This window comes from Podarcis vaucheri, assembly GCF_965113315.1.
Source record: "Podarcis vaucheri genome assembly, chromosome: 3".
Lineage (NCBI taxonomy): Eukaryota > Metazoa > Chordata > Lepidosauria > Squamata > Lacertidae > Podarcis > Podarcis vaucheri.
The window spans coordinates 71,118,613-71,139,975 of record NC_138761.1 but is presented as its reverse complement, the minus strand read 5'-3'; the positions used below and the strand labels follow the sequence as shown (position 1 = coordinate 71,139,975).

The window sequence follows — 21,363 nt, the reverse complement described above, 5'->3', positions numbered from 1 at the left end:
ATTTCAATAATGTGATAATTCATCTAATAGATGGCACTGATGAAATTTGGTTCTTTCATGCACTTGAACATCTAAGTGCATTGGCCGCCATATAGAACTGGGAATCCTAATTTTGATCCCATTGTCTCATTGGTTAGGCCTTATTATCCCTGGGCTTCTTCATCTTCTCCAAGTATTTGAGCACCAGCTGATATAAACCAAGACTTCTCTTCAGACAAAGTTTTGATTCAGTTCCATAAAGAGAACTCTTTTTTTCATGGTAGTTGAGACGCATCGCTCGGGCTGAAATCTTTTTGCTTCAGGCCTCCCTCTTGCCTTGGAACAAAATCCTCACTGTACAAAAATATTCCAAAAATGTCTGTTGGAATTCTTTCTACCACCCTCACTTGGCCATTGCTTCAGGATGTAGTAGGATGTGACTGATCTCTCAATGAAGTTGTTGCTTTGAGGGCAGATTCTGGAACAATTGCTCCTGTGCAGAAGAAAATGTGTATCCAGGTGAACAAATTGGGGGGGGGGGGAGCCGGGAGCAGAAGGTCTCTGGCAGAAGGAAACACTGAAGAGGTGCTGTGGCTGCTGAGGGAGGTTTGAGAAAACAACAGTTCAGCCGGAATTGACTATCCACATCTTCTCTGTGTGATTCCCAAATAGCTTTTTTAACCTTTCGCAGATCTAATCACATGTCTCGAGAGAGCAAACCACCACGTGGAGAATGAATTCAGGTAAATATAGGTTTTGGTGGCGATACACTCTGGTTGTCATGTTGCATCTTGCAATTAACATACTTACAGCTGTAGCCGGATACAGTCCATGACCGTTTGTGCTGCGTTTGGAACCCTGTTGCCAACCACAGGAATGTGTTTTTCTGAAGATACTCGGAGGTATCTAAATCTGTGATTATCTCCTTACATGGGAGAGGCAATGAAGTCTTCCTTGGAGAGAGACTTTGCATTCCAGAGTAATTAAGGAATGCAGCTTCAGACCACTGAACAGCCGTTATCTGTAGCATAACCAGTAATGCCAAGGGAAATTAGGGCAGTGCTTTGGGTACTGAATACTCCTGTCTTGGGGGTGGTTGGGTTTTAAAGCTCTAAGCATCTTGCAGGATCAGGCTGGAGGATTGAAAGCTGATCCATGTCAGTTTAAATTGTTTCTCGGTTCTCTTGAATAAATATCCTTTGCAGTAAGTTTAAAGAGTAAGGGCATGTAAGCCAGTTGCTCAAGGTGTGAACAGCTTTGTGCAAAATGTAGTTGTGCTGTGTTACCTTTCCTTCAATTACTATTGTTCCCTGAACATGTAAAATGGTAGAAGGAACTAAGCAGAACAAAATTAATTTCCATTGCTGTTTATGTGGCTACCTGTGCCATTTGGAGCACATGAATATGCTAGAAATTAGAAGAAGAAAAACCTTTATCTTTACACTGTTTGCTTTACAAAGTGCATGTGTGCAAGCATTGTACACCAGTCACAACAAGATCCTCTCTTTTCTCCATGGCAGCAGGTACTGTCCAGCTGGTTGCAGAGACATAGCAGGTGATATTTCTGGGAATATAGTGGAAGGCTACAGAGATGTAAGTACATGGGATAAAGGAAAGGTCTAGCGCAGCCTTCCCAAACCTCCTGCCCTCCAGATGTTTTGAACTGCAACTCCCATCAACCCTGACTATTGGCCGGTCTACCTGGGGCCGATGAGAGTTCTTGTCCAAAACATTTGGTGGGCACCAGGCTAGCAAACACTGGTCTACAGAAAGGTAGAGATAATGACAGCATTGCTTTCTGAAGAATTTTTTATTGCAGATAAGCACAACCTAAAAGTTTAATGTTGGGCTCAAAGACCAGTAGAACAACCAGTTGTGCACAGTGAAAGTTAGTGCATTTTGCTGAAGACTTGAGAACTGGAAGAACTAGTAAATTATTCTTAGGTTACCTCAGTTCGTTGAAGATGTTGGCTAGAAAATCATTTATTCTACTACTGTGCAATCATAATTACAAAGTATAGAATCGGAAAGAATTGTGCATAATTGATCTGTCCAACAAGTATTATGATGGTCAGCTATTCTGTTAGTGCTAACAGTGTTACAGATTATATGTGCATATGCATTTCATACATGCACATTTCATGTGGGCTTGAAAACTCAGACATTTATTTTTGTTCAGGTCACAGTATAATAAGTATAGTTCTTCAGGTACAACTTATTGTTGTTCAGTTTGCAAAATGGGCGTAGCTGATCTGCTTTTAATAGCAATAATCAAATTTAGGAACATTTTCCTCAGCATTGCCCTGCATATAGTATATCTTCAGCATGTTGTTTTACTCTTCTGCACATATGATGTGGAAATGACACTCAGTTAATTATTTTCTGAGGAAGCATGTGTGTGGGAGGATTACTACACTGTAAAATATTAACCTTAGAATATATTTGTCCAACAGGTAGATTTGTCTTAAGTCTCTTCAGCATGTTTTCACATTTAATTTAGGTAATTTAGCATACAGAAAATTGCTACTTCCTTTTGCATTTTTGACTTGAATTTTTTTAGGGCACCGCGTTTCTTCGTTTTGTTTTGTTGTATTGACTGTGAGTTTGTTTGAATACTAAAATCTTGCCTTACTTTTCACTTGATTTCTGCACCTAAGACTTCCTTATTGTGCAAATCTGCCATACACGCTGGAGTAATTGCAGACGAACTGGGTGGTCAGATTAGTGTGATTAAACTGAAAGGAACGAGCCGGTATCAAGGAATCCTAGCCAATGGCATCCTTTCTCAGGAGTAAGTATTGGTTGTGTTCGTGCATAATGTGTGTACTAGTCAGCCATGATACACGCAAGCCTTTTTCCTGCACACAGAGCCCCTTCATTCCTTCCTTTGTGTGAGTTGGAAACTCTTGTTAACCATTGTTTTGTCCAAACTATGTACTGAAATGGCCATGTTTGGAGCATCATATTTTCACTTAATCAGCCAAGATGTGAACAGGCATTGTGCATACAGCTGCTTTCATCCTCCCTTCACGTGAGTAGGCAAACAAACCAAGAACTCTTCCATTACCACCCAAAACAATGGGTGGTATCCAGTTTAAGTGATCCATCAGCACAATGATACTTGCACGATCCATCCACTTGCACACTGATACTTCATTCTGCCTTCTCCCTTTGTGTACCCCATAAATCTGTTCTAGGGGCTACCCCAACCCTCCAGAGCAGATTTGGGGAAGATGTGGGCGAGGGGAGGGAAGAGAGGTGGGGGAGCTCAATTGCACAATTGATTTCATTTTAGGTACTGTTAATAGTGACAGGCACTATCTATCCTCTGGGTGTTTTGAGTTAATAAACTGAGAGATGTTTAGATTTAAAGTGCACTGAGTTCTGCAGGCTTATGATAAAATTGCAACTGTATCCTTGGCTCCCCCCCACCCCTTGATATTCATATGGCTCCCAAAGTTCAGATATTGTACTAAAAAGCTCCCAAAACATGTAAGTTGCATGTCCCCTTCCCACAGAAAATTATGGGACACATTCAAGCCAGAGTTCAATGTATTGAAGCCTCGTTGATTTCAAGTGGGGGGTTAAGCACAAGTCAACTGCTTCTTGTTATACTGTACTTACATCCTGCTCTGTTTTGAGAAACCCCAGAGCACCTTAGATGAGGCTCCCTAATGGTCTGGTCATTGTTCGCCAGAGTTAGATGATCCACAACCAATCCCTGAACTGTATAGTACTTTAAAGTATTTATTTTGGTGCATCAAGTTGTAGGATCAAAAGGCAGGGTAAGAATAAAGCAGAACTATTTCAGCTTAAAATTTCTTGTACATGAGTAGCTAATCAAAATGATAATGTCATCTCTTTTTCTTACAGTGGCTCTCTGTCAGATAAGCGGATTATTTTTAACTCAAATGGTAAGGCAATTTTTTTTCATTTTAGACATTATTAATGCATAATCCAGGAAAAGCCAAAGCACTCTCCAATTAAAATAAATACAATATAGGGCCGAATACAATGAACTACTTTATTTTGTTTGCTTGTTAACGGAGAATGTATATACCACTTACTTTACAGGCGATCTCCAAGTAGTTTACAAAGAACCTATCTAAAATATTCATTTAAAAATAATAATGATAAAAGCAGATATTAAAAACAAGTTATTATAACATATTTAAATATCAAATTATTTTGTTTACAGGAGTTAGGCTAGGGTTCATGGGTGGGTAGAGAAAGAAAGCATTTTCAGAAACTCTTAATGATATTTGGGGGGGAAATTAATCAAGTCTTCTAGGTTGATATTATAGTCATAGTTAATACCGTTATCTGAAAATACACTTTCCTCCTTTTTTTCACTTTGGAAGGTTGCAATCAATCACTGAACCTAGAAGGACGAAATGCATCCAATGGTCAGATCACGGCGTCATCATTCTGGGATGAAACCAATGACATTGGGGAGGTGGTTCCGTGGTCTCCTGTTAGGGCCTGGCTCAAAGTCCAAGGGCCTTCGTGGGCAGCAAACCAGAGCAACTCTCGGCAGTGGCTAGAAATTGACCTGGGAGAAAGGAGAAGAATAACAGGTCAGTTGTCTGTCATAGCAAGAGTACGTCTCTTAAGTTAGATTTGAGTTTAGTGTCGTTCAGTTATCAGTTGTGACCCAATGCAGCTTGCTTGCTTACTGTTCTTGTAAGCTAGATTTCCTCAGGTTTTAAGTGAGGTTTCAAATGGGACTCCGAGCAAGGGCTATTTACAAATGTAATGTATATATATCTCGTAACACTGCAATAATTACTTTCTGCCAAAAAACAACAAAAACTACTAAGGGTTGTATCCAATGTTAATCCTACTTGGAGTAGACCTGTTGAAATTAATGGACATTGCTTACTTAGGACCATGAATTGCAATGAGTCTACTCTGAGTAAAATGTAGGTACTTACAACATTGAGTACTTAAAACTAAAGGCCTTTAGGCCAAATTTTACTGCCCACACAGCCGCAATTCAGGAGCAATATGCCTTTCCAGTAACCAAATGGGAAATGTTTTATGGTTCGATAAATTGCAGAAGGCCCAATGGGGCTGGGGTCCTCTTCTTATCAACAGCTAATAAGCCTTTATCATTGAAATGCAGAAAGGAATCCCTCATACTTGCATCTTCTATCGTCTTTTTGGAATCTTGTCGTTGGTTATAATTGTGTTCTTCTAAAGCTTTTAGACAAACAAAACTAAATATATATGAATCCTTTGTGGCTTCTGGGTTGTCAATGAGGCTCCATTCTTCTCATATATCCCACAATTTGATCTTATCAGGAGCACCTTAGATGTTTTCCCTTCCGCCTGCCATACTATGCTGGAAGTCTAGGACTTGCTGTTCTTGTAAATAATAGCTTAAGGCAGGGGAGTAGGGCACCAATTGCTGCACCCAGATAACAGGTTGCACAACACTGGGTGAGAATTTATTTGCAGGGGCCTGATAAAGGACACTTAGTCCCATCCTGAAAATGGTTCTGGAAACGCTTTGAAACCGTACTTTTGCCACTATTCACACAAAGAGCCATGCTTACACAAATGCAATCACATCTGCCCATGCCATGCCTTACACACTCTCACATGTGCCCCACCACCTCCCATTGTTCCACATCTCAAATCTTCTGCCGATACCCAACAACTAGGGACAACATTCACTGTTACCATGATTGGTGATGAGAGTGTAGTTCTAGTCTGGATTTGATGAAACTATGCATTGTGTTTTTACTACATAAGCTGCAGGCTGCAGCTGTGCATGTGCTCTTTTCTTTTGTGCATAGGGGGTGACGTGGATTAGGATTAGGTTTAATCCTTTCCTCCCCAACTGTGATACTCCCCAAGACTCTCTCCCCCTTTCTCACACACACCTCCTAATAACACCAAGGGATTTTAAAGTTTCTTTTTTATTATCAGTAGCTGCTGAAAGGGGTCTGAACCTTTTGTGGGGAGGGTGGCATGGCTCTTTGTACCTCAGTCATGTATTGGATTGGGTTCCCTTTGCTTGCTTTTGAGTAAGAAAAACCACACACACAATTGCAGGATAAGTATTGAATGTAATTATAATTACAATTTCAGATGAGCCATTGCACACTTGGATATGGGGACCCTTTCCACATTACAGAAACTCCTGTGTAATTAGCTGGAAGCCTGTATTATTATTATTATTATTATTATTATTATTATTTGCTGAGATCCCACTCAGCAGCTTATCTGAATCTGATTCACCTGTCACATGGTAGCTATTCACTGGTCAAAGAGGGGTGGGATGTGGCCTCACTTCCATCCCACTTCTTCTATGGACATAACTGAGTCTGACCTAACCACCCCGTTTCCTTTTTGTCCCATTTTCAACCATTTCTTGAGTCCATGTTGCTGGCATGCTTTTGCAGTTTTGCTGGACAAATTGCCAATGCCAAAGGAGGGGAGGGCATGTCTGTTCAAATACTAATTAGTTTTCATTATCGGTTTTGTAGATTGTGGTGTGCTCACTAGAGACACTTGCCTGTAAAAATGATTCCTGCGATCCACAGCCTGTGCAAGTGCGATGCTCCAGATGAGCTTCACAAGTGCAAGAGAGCCTTTCCCCTATTGCTATTGACAGTGGGAGAGCCCTAGCATGTACATTTGAGGATGCCTTTACAAATAATATAGTAGAAAATGAAAGGTTTTTCAGGTGGTGGCATTTCTTAATTTTGCTGCAGATATAAATGAGTGATTATTGTTTGAAGGAAATGTATGCTTATTTTACTATTATTAACCAACAGACCAAAACAGATCCCTTTTGTTTACTTTTTCTTTCATTACAAGGAATTAGAACCACAGGGTCCACAATGCTCAATTTTAACTATTACGTTAAGACGTTTATTGTCAACTATAAAAATAACAACTCAAAATGGAGGACTTACAAAGGAATCCTAAGCAATCAAGAAAAGGTAACTGGGGAAGCGGGGAGATAAAGGGCAAGGGGGAAACGGTGGTTGCCCGGCGGGGGGGGGGGTGTTCTCCTGCAGCCCAACTTCCATCTTCCATCCTTTTCAGACAGCTGGAGCTATTGAACTGTTATACTCAAATCTTGTTTACTCCAGTGGGTTTTCAGCACCCTCATTGCACACGGGGTGCTGTCGAGGCTTAGTTGTGGCTTGGGTAATTTGCCCTGTCCCTTACATTAGGAAGGCTCCAGCTAGTTTCGCCAGGGAGAAATGATTTCATTTGAAAACATTTGTAAGGAAGCTAGAGATTCCTCTTCACTAGAGGAAGCTGGATGAGCAATTTGGCAGGAAAAAATATTACAGTGGTACCTCGGGCTACATACGCTTCGGGTTACACACTCTGCCAACCCAGAAATAGTGCTTCAGGTTAAGAACTTTGCTTCAGGATAAGAACAGAAATCGCGCTCCGGCGGCACAGTGGCAGCAGGAGGCCCCATTAGCTAAAGTGCTGCTTCAGGTTAAGAACAGGTTCAGGTTAAGAACGGACCTCCAGTACCAATTAAGTACTTAACCCGAGGTACCACTGTATTTGGGCTATGAGAAGAAGCAGGGCAGTGTACTAAAGTGCCCTCTTTACCATTTTCTTTTTTTATAGGTACAGTAAAATATGCTTTTGCATATACATACCCCCACCCACCCCACAGACAGAGCCTTCTTCCTTCTTCAAATTTCACTGTGGGGGAAGCAGATCGGATTGTTTTCAGGGATACCTATATGTGATGCAACAGTTTCTTGCCCCTCAAATCGTGTTATTTGCCCTCCAGTAGATAACAATTTGTATTTTTAAAATCTTCACTCACAACCTACGGCGTGGGGGTGGGGAAGAGCTGCTTGTATTGTGAGCTGATTTTGCATATACTTCAACATTATTTGAGAACTATTTTCTGTGAAACTACTGCTTGTGGTGGAGCAGCTTTTTTCAAATCTATGTTTATAACTTTTAGGTGTTAGAAATCTTCCATTTTATTTCCCCTTCTCCCCTTGTCTTGAAAGTGGGACTTTTCTGGTTTCTAGCACAAGGCTGTAATTGCACAAGGATCTGATAAGGTGTGGCGGGGATATATACAGAATATTTAGGCTGCAATCCTGAGCACACCATACAATAAACTAAGGGCCATTGAAAGCAGTGGGAATTACTTCCAAGGTTTGCTCTGTGACGGTGTGCACGACAAACATTTAAAGCACATCTGCCCCCACTAAGAATCCTGGGAACTGTAGTTTAAGGGTGCTGGGAATTGTAGCTCTGTCAAGGTTAAACTACAGTTCCCATGATTCTTTACAGAGGTGATGCACTTTAAATGTGGGTTGTGTTTTCAAGAGCACATCTACATTCCTATGCCCTTTTTCAGCTCCATGAATCATTCTAGAAGAGGCATGGACTCCTGCTCATTTGACCTACAATAGGAATTGGAGAAGCTCAGCCTTTATCAGTAGGAGATAAAGCAAACTCTCTGCAAGCAAACTCTGATAAAAGTCTCAGTTTGCTTGCAGCTTAGTGAGAGAAACTTACTTTTTTGCCCCTAAATACAAAGGGCAAGTTAGAGATCGAATCTGGAGAAGTTATTATCTCCTACCATCATATACTCGTTTTGTATATATATTATTAGGGGATGATTAGCTGCTTGTGCTTAAAATGGTGCCCCTTCAGAGTTTGTGCGGCCCCACAAACCTCTGTGTGTGACAGAGCTCCTCAGACATGTCTGCTCTAGTCACTGTTAGAGTCCGACAGTGGCTGTTTGCGGAAACGCCTCCAACAAAGAAGTTCCTTAACGGAAACACGTCTCCTGGACTCACGACGTGACAGCTTCCGACGAAGCATGGGTCTCCCTGCAATTGCTTCTGACACCTCCCCACTATTTTCACTGGACGTGTCTCTCACCCCTTTCTCCCCCCTGCTTCCTGCCTGCGCTGCTGCATCTCTCTCAGTATCCCTGAGATCCTCCTCCAGAGACCCCGCGCTCCCCCTGCTGGTCCCTGCTTTGGCTGTTGAGTCTCTCCCAGTCTCTGGGAGCCCTATCACCTCCTTTCCCTCTGAGGTCAGTTCCCTGACATCCACCTCCCCTCCAGGGCCCCCTTCCCCCCCGCCCCCTCCCTCTCCTCTGGGCGGTGAGGAGCTGAAACCCCGAAACGAATCCTCTTCATCTTCCGACGTCTCGAACATCTCCCTCCATCGGTCTTTGTTCCGACTCGCTGAATCCTCCTCCACCTCGGAATCAGAGAACCCCTCCAACTCCTCTTCTTCGTCTGTGGTGGCGAAGTATTCCCTCCGGAACCTCGCCACTGGCTGGGGTTTTCGAGGGAATCTCTGATGAAAAGTTTCAATTAGAACCTCGTCATCTACATCCTCTGCTCTGACCCAGGTGTTTTCCGACTCCGGTTCCCCTTCCCACATTACCAAATACTCTACTTGCTCTCCTTTCCACCTGGAATCTAGGATCTCCGCTGCATGGTAGCTGTGTTCTTTTTCCTCCATCGCTGGTCCCCTATTGACCCTCCCCTCTCTGTCCCCTATATACGGTGACAGCAACGATCTGTGGAACACTGGGTGCAACTTCATGTGGTTCGGTAACCGGAGTCTGAAAGCCACTGGGTTGACCTGTTGCGTGACTTCAAATGGGCCCAGTCTTTTGGGTCTTAACTTCTTACAACCTCCTTTAAATGGTAACCCTTGGGTGGACAGCCACACCTGGTCTCCCACCCTAAGGCTTTCCCCTTCCCTTCTGGTTTTGTCTGCCTGCCTCTTATATTCCTCCTTCGCCCGGTTTAAATTAAGTTGGAGTTGGCGATGGATCGCTTCCATTTCTTCAACGAACTGTTCTGCTGCTGGAACGCTCCAGTTCTCCCCCTCCCCCCCTGGGAAGGCTCGGGGATGACACCCGTGATTGGCCAAAAAAGGGCTCATTCCCGTGGACACGTTCTCTGCATTGTTGTAAGCAAATTCTGCCAACGCCAGCTTCTCCACCCAATCATTCTCTCTGTCATTAACATAACACCTCAAATATTGCTGGAGGACACCATTAGCTCTTTCCGCCTGCCCGTTGGTTTCTGGATGACGGGCAGTAGAGAAATTAACCTCTACATGCAGTAAGCTCATGAGCTTCCTCCAGAACCTGGAAGTAAATTGTTTCCCTCGGTCCGAAACCACCCTCAAGGGGGCGCCATGCAACCTAAACACATTTTCCACAAACAATTTGGCGGTTTCTTCTGCTGTGACCGCATGTGAGCAGGCTATAAAGTGTGCCATCTTGGTTAACAGATCTACCACCACCATAATGGCTGTTTTCCCTTTGGACCTGGGCAAATCAGTCATAAAATCTATTGCCACTGCCTCCCACGGTCTTTCCGGCGTGGGTAGTGGTTCTAATAAACCTGCCGGTGCCCGCCTCTCCCCCTTGGCTCGTTGGCAACGGTCACACCCTCTCACATATTCCCGCACATCTTCCCTGACCTTGGGCCACCAGAATTCCCTGGTAACCAGCCACATGGTTTTGTGTTGCCCAAAATGCCCTGCTGTGGGGTTATCGTGCAGTTGCTTGAGTACCTTTTCCCTCAATTCCCCTTCAGGTATGTATAACGCTCCCTTGTAGTACAACGCCCCATTTCTCTCCTCAAAACCCCCGGGTTTGTCTCCCTCCCTCCTAAGACTCCTGAGTTTGTCCTGGGCGTATACATCCTGCCCCGTTCCCTCTACCAGTTCCCTTTGCCCCACCAATGCCGCCCCACACACCCAGCGGTCCTCGGGAATGACATGGGTCTCTTCGGGTACACCCTCTCCCTCCAAATATTCAGGTTTGCGTGAGAGAGCGTCCGCCCTAACGTTCTCCGGGCCTGGTACGTAACAAATCTCAAAGTTAAATTTGGAGAACTCCTGGGCCCATCTCAACTGCCGTTGGTTGAGCACTCGCGCAGTTCTCCAATACTCTAGATTCTTATGGTCCGTGCACACTTGCACCTTCTGTTGTGCACCAATTAGTAGGTGCCTCCATCTCCGGAAGGCCTCATAAATTGCAAGAAGTTCCCGGTCGTACACCGTGTAGTTCCTCTCAGACTTGTTCAGCTTCCGCGAAAAGAAGGCACACGGTCGCCACTCCGACCCCTCCTTCCCCGGCTGCAGAAGAAGCACCGCCCCTATGGCTCGGTCCGACGCGTCTGTTTCGACCCTCAGCTTTTTTTGTAAATCCACATGTAGAAGTTGTTCGCCAGAGGCGAAGGCCCTTTTCAGTTCCTCAAACGCTCGCTCCGCCTCCCCCGTCCAAACAAACTTCTTTTTGCTGCTGAGACAGTCCGTGATGGGCGCCGTCAGGTGGGCGAAGTTGCGGATGAACTTACGATAAAAGTTTCCAAACCCTAGGAACCTCTGCACATCCTTCTTGGTCTTGGGTGTTTTCCATTCCAGCACCGCTTGAACCTTGCCGGGGTCCATGGCCAACCCTTTGTCTGACAAGCGGTACCCCAGGAATTCCACCTCCTTAGTATGAAACTGACACTTCTCCAGTTTCACCCACAGTCGGTTGGCTTGCAGCCTGCTCAACACTTCTCTGACGTCTCTCACATGTTGCTCCTCATTCTCCGAATACACCAACACGTCATCTAAGAAGGCCACGCAATTCTTGTAGAGCAAAGGCCCCAGTACGTGGTTCATGAAAGCTTGAAAACACGCGGAGCCTGTTTGTAATCCAAAAGGCATAACTAAGTATTCAAATGCCCCCAAAGGGGTGAACATGGTGGTCTTCCATTCATCCCCTTTCCTTATACGTATCAGGTTGTACGCCCCCCTTAGGTCCAGCTTTGTAAAAATCTTTCCCTTCCGCACCCTGGTCAAAATATCATCAATCCTGGGCATAGGAAAAGCCGCCGGCTCTGTCACTGCATTTAAGGCCCGAAAGTCACATACCAGCCTCGGCTTGTCCGTGTTTTTTTTGTCCACAAAAAACACTGGGCTACCCCCCGCTGCCTTGGACTCTCTGATGAAGCCCCTCTTCAGGTTCTTGTCAATGAACGCTCGCAATTCCTGCATTTCCCTGTCTGACATGGCATACAACTTGCCTACAGGAAGCTGTGCTCCAGGGAGTAAATTGATCTGGCAATCAAAGGGTCTATGCGGAGGTAGTTGGTCAGCTTCCTTCTCGCTGAACACGTCGCTGAGATCAGCATACTGTGGTGGCACCTTCCCCTTCTCCACTACTTCAGTCCCTGCCAGGGTGGCTTGGGCCCCTGCTGACCCCTTTCCCCCCCTGCAGTGTTCTAAGCAATGTGCGGAACCGAAGGAAACCACTCTTTGATGCCAGCCCACCAGCGGATCATGTAGGGCTAGCCAGCTCATTCCCAAAATAATGGGAGCACCTCCCAAGGTGGCCACATTAAACGCTATCAGTTCTGTGTGCCTTGCCACCCTCATTATCATTGGGATGGTCTGCAAGCTGACTCCTCCTCCCAACAGTTCCCTGCCATCGATCGTGGTCACCTGCAGGGGGTTGCTTAAAGGGATAGTCTGTATCTGGTGTTCAGCAGCAAACTCCTTGCTCATAAAATTGCAGGAGCTGCCTGAGTCCAACAGTGCCTTTATTTTTAGGGGGTGTCCATTTTGCAGCTCTAGCGACACTTCAATCACTAGAGCCGGTCGAGGAGCTTCTGGCACTGGCACTTGGGGAAGGGGCACTTTCACTGCTCTTTGGCCTGGCTGCAGTGCCCTGATGGCAACCAGACGTTGGCTTTTACCTGCTCCGTTTCTCCCTGTTCTTCCCCCTCAACAGTTCCCACCATCCCTTGCCATTCCTTCCTCTGGGGGCAGACTCTGGCAAAGTGGCCTGGCTGTTGGCAGAGATAGCATTTCCGGGCTCCCTTTCCCTCCTTCTTCGCCCCCTCACTGGGCTTTGAAACTGCGCGCGCGCGGGCTGTTCCGATTTCCATCGGCTCTGCCGGCGGGAAAGCTGGCTCAGGAATGTCTGGAATGCGTAACTCCTTCCAACGTTCCCCTCTCCCTTCCCGCCTCTCCAAGGCTCTTGCCTCCTGGCGCGCTCCAATGGTCAGCGCAGATTTGGTCAGCTGATCCATAGACACCGCCCTGGGGCTCCTGGCCAGCTCGTCTTTCACAGCTGAAGAAAGACCTTCTTCAAATAGCATCTGAATGGGTGCTGCCGATAAATCCCACCCCAATCTGTGAATCAGCATGGTAAATTCAGTCCAGTACTCACGGACAGATCTGCTTCCCTGCTTGCAAGCCATTAACTGTCTGCGCACCGCCCCTTCCTCAACGTCGCTGGAAAACATGATATCCATTGCACGAAAAAATTTCATAGTGTCCTTTAGGATATCGTTGTGCGTTGCCATCAGGGGTCGAACCCAGTCTCGCGCGCCCTTCTCAAGATGCCCAATTACAAAAGCAACTCGAGATTCCTCATCAGGGAACTCATCAAACTGGACATTCAGGGCATATTGCATTTCAGTCCTAAAGGCATGGTAATCCTTGGGGTCCCCCCCAAACTTCTGCACCAATCCTGGTACCTTTCTGGGGAACTGAGTGGTTCTCCCCTTCTTGTCTGCATCTTGAGCCCTCCTCTCCTCGAGCCTCGCCGTCTGCAGCGCCAGTTGGACCTCCAATGCTCGGCATCTTTCTTCCAAGCTTGGATCAGCTCCTCCCCCTGCTCCGGCTGGGTCGCTCATGATGCTTTCTCCTGCACAGGCAGCGTACAGAGACTGTCGGACTGCTATTAGGGGATGATTAGCTGCTTGTGCTTAAAATGGTGCCCCTTCAGAGTTTGTGCGGCCCCACAAACCTCTGTGTGTGACAGAGCTCCTCAGACATGTCTGCTCTAGTCACTGTTAGAGTCCGACAGTGGCTGTTTGCGGAAACGCCTCCAACAAAGAAGTTCCTTAACGGAAACACGTCTCCTGGACTCACGACGTGACAGCTTCCGACGAAGCATGGGTCTCCCTGCAATTGCTTCTGACACCTCCCCACTATTTTCACTGGACGTGTCTCTCACCCCTTTCTCCCCCCTGCTTCCTGCCTGCGCTGCTGCATCTCTCTCAGTATCCCTGAGATCCTCCTCCAGAGACCCCGCGCTCCCCCTGCTGGTCCCTGCTTTGGCTGTTGAGTCTCTCCCAGTCTCTGGGAGCCCTATCACCTCCTTTCCCTCTGAGGTCAGTTCCCTGACATATATATATATATTTATTACTAAGTTAGCTGCATTGCAGAACATGGGAAATCCATCTGCACAGATACTTCAAAAGCACTGTATTCTACATTGTTCTTGTGGGGGGGAGAGAGAGAATTGTGCTAGAATTGTACAGGGCTAAAGCCTTCCCTTCAGTTGTTCAGGCTGAGACTGGCTCTACCGGTTGAATTAAAGTGGTATAGTGCTGACTCTGCAGCTTGCTGTGCATCCAGCCTCAAACTCTGCCACAATCTGTAGGAGGAGGAAGAGTTAATCACTCCTTGATGGCCTTGGACTGTTTGGAGTTGAGCCTGTTTGCGCAACTAGCTGCTCAGCTGGTCACAAACCCTCTTTTTACTGCTGTACTGCTCCGGTTTAGGACTGCCTGCATATTGGAGGAAGAGCTTTAAACTCTGGAGGGTTGAGGTCTTTCCCCGCCATCCCCCAGTGAATCAGCACAGGCTGCTGTTGATTTTTATCCTCTGTGATTTCAAGAGGAGAAGTTGTTATTCATTGGCTTTAAACCAAATAATGTGGTTCATTTTCCTTTCAAACGGCAGGTATTCAAAGCCAACTCTAATCATGGAGACATAGTCCGGAATAATTTCATTCCCCCCATAGTAGCCCGCTACGTGAGAATTATTCCACAGAGCTGGAACAAAAGAATAGCTCTGAAGGTGGAACTTATTGGTTGTCGCATAAACCAAGGTAAGTCGTTTTACCATTCGGGGGGGGGGGGGAGAGAGGTTTGATTGGCAGCAGGATCTGAATGCCCTTCAAATGTTTTGAGGTTCACTTAGTTCCACCTTTTGCCTTGCAGTTAACAGCTCCCTTACGCATCCTCTCTGGCAGAGACCAAGTCAAAGCACAGGTGTCTCGGTTAGAAAAGAAGACAGAACCATCACAGAGCCCATACCCTCAGAAGGCGGCAGCTTAGGTAGGAAACACCTTTCCTAACCTTAATGGAGGGTGAAGGTCTTAGCACAACTCCTACCACAGACTCTGACAACTTTTCAGAAGTGATAACGTGAACCTATTTCTAAACCACCTTTTTGAATCCCAGTTTTCAAATGCCTGTGAACAAAATGTAATTCGTTGAGGTGAGGTTGGCAGAGCACATTCCTGTCTTTGCTACATGGTTTTTACTTTATGAGGGCCAAATGACCAGAAAGAGTGTCTTGTGTTCTGGATATATACAAGGCTTGATCGTATAACTTGAGAGGTATCCAATGCTTAAAGGTAAAGGTACCCCTGCCCGAACGGGCCAGTCTTGACAGACTCTGGGGTTTGTGCGCCCATCTCACATCTATTGGCCGGGGGCCAGCGCTGTCCGCAGACACTTCCGGGTCACGTGGCCAGCGTGACAACGCTGCTCTGGCGAGCCAGAGCCGCACACGGAACGCCGTTTACCTTCCCGCTGGTAAGCGGTACCTATTTATCTACTTGCCCCCGGGGGTGCTTTCGAACTGCTAGGTGGGCAGGCGCTGGGACCGAGCAGCGGGAGCGCACCCCGCCGCGGGGATTCGAACCGCCGACCTGTCGATCGGCAAGCCCTAGGCGCTGAGGCTTTAGTCCACAGCGCCACCCGCGTCCCAATGCTTAATACCAATCTAATGTGGGTGCAGCTCTGAGCACACGGAGTGATATTCAACAAAGTGGAACACATAATCAAATCATAAGTTAAGCCTGTATATGGGCAAGCCTTCTGCACCCAGATGCAACCTCATTCCTCTTGCTGCACTCTTTCCCTTGTGCAAATGGGGAAAGAAACCAAGAAGAAGGTCTCCGTTAACCATGGCTTCCATGCAAGCTAGAAACTGTGGTTAATGACTTTCAAAACTTGGCTTGTTTGGAATCCATTGTGCATAATTCCTGGCTTGTACGTAACAAGAAGCCATGGTTAACAGCAGCTACCTCTCCCCCCCCCCCCGATCATGTGAAGGGAGGAGTGAAATGGGAGCAAAGGGTGCAAGGAGGTCATTCATATCCTTGCTTGTTAAGCCAGGATTCAATAATGTGAATTAAGTCCCACTGTTTCCTGGGTTCTACATACTGCCCTCTATATACCAGTACTATGTGATACGCAGTCCAGCCCTCAAGCTAGTTTTTCAGCTGGGTTTTCAGTATATTGTAACTTTTTATCTTCATTTCTTTTTAAGGACTGAATCTTACTACCATAATCGTTCCAGTAGTAGTGGTGCTTTTGCTGTTCCTGATATCTGGAATTGGTATCTATGCTGTTGTACGAAAGTATGTAACTCTCACTTTTCCCTCTTCAGAATTGAAAAGCATAAAAATTCCTGTGGTGGTTTTTGGACACTTAACAGCCTTTTCCTTAGCTGTTTAGTAGGTTAAAGAGTAACTGGCAGATTTACCTGCTAACAGGACTACACCTGATGATTCCCTTCAGTGGTTTTACAGCAGAAGAGGAAAAATGCGATGACCAAAACCTATAACTGCATTTGCATTATTAATACGAAGTCCCAAGCTTAATCACCAGCATTTCAAATTCTGTCGCCTGGGCTTCCTCAAGTCCCCTCGCCAGCTCCTCATTGTGCTCCTGCTGACCCAATGAGCTCCTTCTCCCAGCTGATGTCTCCATGAATTGCAGGGAATGGGAAAGGGTGGCTCTCTTCACAGAAGGAGTCTTCTAGCCTTTTATAGACAAGCGAGCTAAAATAGGAAGTTCCATGAAAAACAGCAGAAAGATTTCCACAATGATTCATTCCTCACCTGAGGGCTTTTCTGATTGGGAAAGAGATGACCTATGCAAAAGGCTCAAGGGCAGTGTACTTTCTTTCTCTCTCTTTCTCTCTGTCACTCTTTCGAGTAACCAGTTGCAAAGTCCATTCCCACCATTTTATAAATATAAAGCAAGGAAGAACTACAAGACTGTCTTGTAGTCGCACCCCAAAGAAAAGCAGTCCACTATTAGGGTGTTTTTGGATCAGTAGTTCATTGCTTTAAGTGCTTAAATACAATCTGCAGTCCATTTAAGTCTGCATTTCTAAACATCCTTACTTAAGGATGAAATTGTAGTATGTTTGGTCTTTGTAGTTGGCCACCAGAAAAAAATGATTCGCCAGTTATTTTAGGCACAGTCTGTAGATTCCGATGGCATCTGTCAGGGGCATTACTGAGTAATTAGAAAGATTTGGAACACAAGTTCATGAAATAAATATGCCTATGTTAATGCATATTTACATTATACAAATTTAGTCTGATTTTCAAAGGGAAATGAATTTACTCTGGCTCTTGCCATCAATCTGTTTTATGTGGGTTGGTCTCTCTGCCCTATCTGGCAGGAATTTCTACTTAAGTATATATGGAAACTGAAAGAAGCCTTATCCAGTATAATATCTGTCTGTTTACCTGTCTGCCTCCCCCCCCCCCACCTCCTTGCCCAACTCATTCAGCAAATCAGGATGGTGAGTGGATGGGTCTCACCAGTATTCTGCTTTGCATTGTGCCTAGCTACCTGTAAGCATTTTCTTAAGTTTTCAAAAGAGGCAGTAGATCCAGGGTTCAGCATAAAGACCCAGGTCTCCGTCTCCAAGGGACACCCGGTGCCACTAGTAGCAAAGTTGGTGAAGATCAGTGCCTGAAAATCTAGCCTAGACAGTCAATAGGAGTTGACAGTCACTGGCTCAATGGAACTGACTGAAGCCAAGTGCTATTGTTGCTGTTCTTCATTATAGGAGAGGAAAGAAAGGAGGTGCTTATGGCTCATACGACACTGGAAAACCAGGTGGGTGGTAAAAATCGTGGTTTTGTTCATCATCTGACAACAATGAGAAAGGGAAATGTTTATGTGGTTGTAACAATATCTTTGTGTGTAGTGAGACTAATTCCCCTTAAAGATCTTACACACAAACAGCACAAGAACTTTTAATATATGTAATGGATGGGTGGAACTGGAGCAGTCATTGACAGCAGCCAGCGACAGTTTCCTGTGCTTAGTATTTCCTGATCCTTGGAATCACTGTGGCTTAATCTGGATGGCTTGGATCACGCATCCATTATCCATGTCAATCTCTACCAGGGGATAACTTAATAGAAAAGGGGTTTTGTGGAACCATTTTCATTAAAAGATTTAGATCAGGTTTTTTTTATATCACACTCTTGTTCCCTTCTCCCTTGCGGGCCTGTTTCCATGAGATGCTCAGCAAGTCCAAATTTAGCTTTGCTTTGAATTTCAACAGTGCACTGCTATTGAGATGGGTTGTTGGGGAGGGAGATCCAAAAATGATCAGCAAAGCAGCTGATTTAAAATTAAGTGTGTTCATGACTCCAAGAGAACGTCCAGATGATAAATTACTGGGATCCAAGAGTCCCTTGTGTGACCATACTAGATGAGCTTCAGCTGATTTTTTCACGCACGGACACACGCACACGCACTGCAGCTCTCACCCCCAATATCTCCCTTCATTCCAACTCTCAAGGGTGACTTGTGAAGAACACAAGCAACTGCAGGATGGAAGGGAAGCTAGTTGTCAGGATTTAGCCCTATGTGGTCTGTATAGATAGACTGATCTCTGCTAATGCAAGCTTCTTTTAACATGCCACCCTTTCCAACACACACTCTGAATCAAACTGACAGTTTGTGCATGCAATGTTTTATATTGGATCACATTTGAGATTTTTAACATTATTAGGACTTGAACTTCTAGGTTTCTGGAAACAAATCAAGCAACCCTTTGTCAGACATCAGTCTACTGAATTCACCATCAGTTATAATAATGAAAAGGATACGCCACAAAAGCTAGATCTCGTCACAAGAGAGATGGCAGGTAACTTCACTGTCTTCTGAAAACAATCCCTATGTAGCACGTAAGAAACGTAAAGAACAGGCTTAGTTTGCCCATCCATAAGGAGAACTTGGCTGTTCTTTGATTGGCAGAATAGAACTTGTACCATTTTTTAATTTATTTATCATATTTCTATTATTGCCCTGCCAGTGTGTTCACATAAAACGGTTGGCATTCTTCTTCCAGATACCTGTAGAGTAATGGCTTTGGCATTCCAACATTCTTCCTCATCAGGTTACCCATGTGCAATATCAAAGATGTTAAGAAGAGATTTCTCAGTCAGGCCCCTCTAGCCCAGCCTCCCATTCTCAAGGGGCCAGACAGATGCCTTTGCAAAGCCTGCAAGCGGGACATGAGGATTTTGCCTGACTATCTGTTATTCCTAGCAATGGTTATTCAGAGGCATACTGCCTCTAACAGTGGGGGCAGAACATAGCTATCATGACTAGTAGCTTTTCGGAGTTTAGCTGTAACTTGTACCATTCTTTTAGATAGGATGGTGAATAAATTTGACGATTGTGTTCATGTTTTCTTGCTTAGTAACTCTAACATTATAGTGCACATTTTTTTCTTTCTTTTCAACATGGCTCATGCAGCTTGTATAATCAATAGCTATTCCTCTACTAAGGATCTAATGTAGGAATCTGTTTTTGACCTTTGATAAACTGAAGGCTGGGTTTGTCAGTAGAGCGAGAAGGATGGTTTGATCTTGTGGCGAGAAGGCAGGGGAAAACCAAATGGTCTCTAATAAAATTTGTGCATGGAGGCAGGAGTACTCCAAGGAAAATCTTACGATCCTTATAAATATTTATTGCTCGTTGCCATAGGCCATTGCAAATAAGGAATTAAAAATGCCCATTGACACAAACATAAAACATGAGCCGGTATGCTTCCTATTTGTTCTTGTCTTGAACTTAAAATACATATTTGAAGCATCCTGGAAATCTGCTTAATTTTAGCTTATTCAAGTTAATTAATTGCCTTGACAGTCCACCGACATTCGATTCAAAGTACTTGCTTGAATTTTCTTTCCTGCAGTTGAGAAATAATGTGACTTGGTCAGATGACTCAGGGATAACAGAAAAAAATAGCTGTCTCCTGTAGGCACAATAACAATTTCTTTCTGGGAGAAGGCAAATAATATAGCAGATTGCTCAGTGCAAATGAAGGTGGCATCCAGTATTTGGTGTTATCTGAGATTCTGATGTGATTCTTTCTGTTTCCCATCTAGATTATCAACAGCCTCTCATGATAGGAACTGGAACAGTAACCCGAAAGGGATCCACTTTCAGACCCATGGACACAGAGAATGAGAAAAAAGGTAGCGCCGAGACCGGGAACCATTACCACTGCCCACAGAGAGCAAATCGGCACGATTATGCACTGCCTTTGACCAACCACGAGCCTGAATACGCCACTCCTATTATAGAGCGACACGTAGGAAGAGAAAACGCTTTTCCTTCAGAGAGCTGCTATAGCATTCCTACTGCTTCTGCTGCGCATAAATGTTCCCTTTCCACAGGCACTTTCGCTGCCTTGTGCCAGACTGAAACGGGGAGTGAAGATTATCAAACACCGCAAAGTCAGAAGGATTATGACAAGCCAAAAATGAAAGCCTTGCCCATACTTGACTACAATACTGGCTATCAGAAGCCCCAAACCAGTTTATTGACAGATGAGGGCTATTCGACACCCAGATACTGCCTAAAACCGGTAAATCAGACTGCAATGACAGCTCTTCTGTAACCTTAAGGACCAGCGGAAACTCACTGCCATAATGTTTAAAGCACTGGATTAGATTTAGAGCAAAACAAAATTTGCTCTTGGCTGAGGAGTGAAAGCTGTTCATTGCTGCCTTTGCGGTAGAGTCTTCAGGCAGTCGATTCTCTGCAGCTGCAATATTGGTGCTCCACTCTAACATTGTGCAATGTGTACATACATTTTTAATTTAATAAAAATAACTTAAACTTTAATCCGTTTTGTCCTGTGTGGGCTGGGGGCTGTCAGTGAGAAGAACTGGTCACTGCACTGATTTCTAGACAAGGTAGGACAGTGTCCTAACAAAACAAAGCACGGCGTCTGAGGTTGTTTTCCTGTTGGTAGTTGTGCTAACTAGTTCTGACATGTTACACAGAAGTGGGAGCTAATTAAATTTAAAAGCTAATTTCCTCGGGTCATATCCTATGCTGCAGAACCCCTTGCTTTGAACAGTTTTAACTGTGTGGATAAATCTGTACTTGTTCTGGGCAAAATAAGTTTTGAAAGAATGAGAGATGGTGCATGGTATTGTGATGAGAAGTGATGCTAGTCAATTGCCACTGAGTAATAGCGGGCTCTTCTGTTTCATGGATTTAACTGTGCCTGTAAATGGTTCTTTAGCCCCAGATTAGGACAAGGGAAATTACCAGG

General features: G+C 45.0%; 1 protein-coding gene across 5 annotated transcripts in view; it reads left to right on the top strand.

Annotated features, from left to right (window-relative positions):
- DCBLD1 (discoidin, CUB and LCCL domain containing 1) overlaps positions 1–20,927 on the top strand; it is a 54,012-nt gene extending 33,085 nt beyond the window's left edge. For 2 of the 5 annotated variants that reach the window (XM_082216117.1, XM_082216114.1), the window contains exons 4-15: positions 671–722; positions 1,500–1,572; positions 2,637–2,770; positions 3,853–3,893; positions 4,341–4,556; positions 6,808–6,932; positions 14,707–14,854; positions 14,967–15,083; positions 16,306–16,396; positions 17,845–17,894; positions 18,802–18,936; positions 20,186–20,927. In XM_082216117.1, the coding sequence (XP_082072243.1) occupies positions 671–722; positions 1,500–1,572; positions 2,637–2,770; positions 3,853–3,893; positions 4,341–4,556; positions 6,808–6,932; positions 14,707–14,854; positions 14,967–15,083; positions 16,306–16,396; positions 17,845–17,894; positions 18,802–18,936; positions 20,186–20,700 (1,697 nt within the window). In that variant the 3' untranslated portion in view covers positions 20,701–20,927. The remainder of the gene's footprint in view (positions 1–670; positions 723–1,499; positions 1,573–2,636; positions 2,771–3,852; positions 3,894–4,340; positions 4,557–6,807; positions 6,933–14,706; positions 14,855–14,966; positions 15,084–16,305; positions 16,397–17,844; positions 17,895–18,801; positions 18,937–20,185) is intronic. The other 3 variants (XM_082216115.1, XM_082216116.1, XM_082216118.1) reach the window with 3 other exon arrangements.
- Positions 20,928–21,363: the final 436 nt, after the last annotated feature.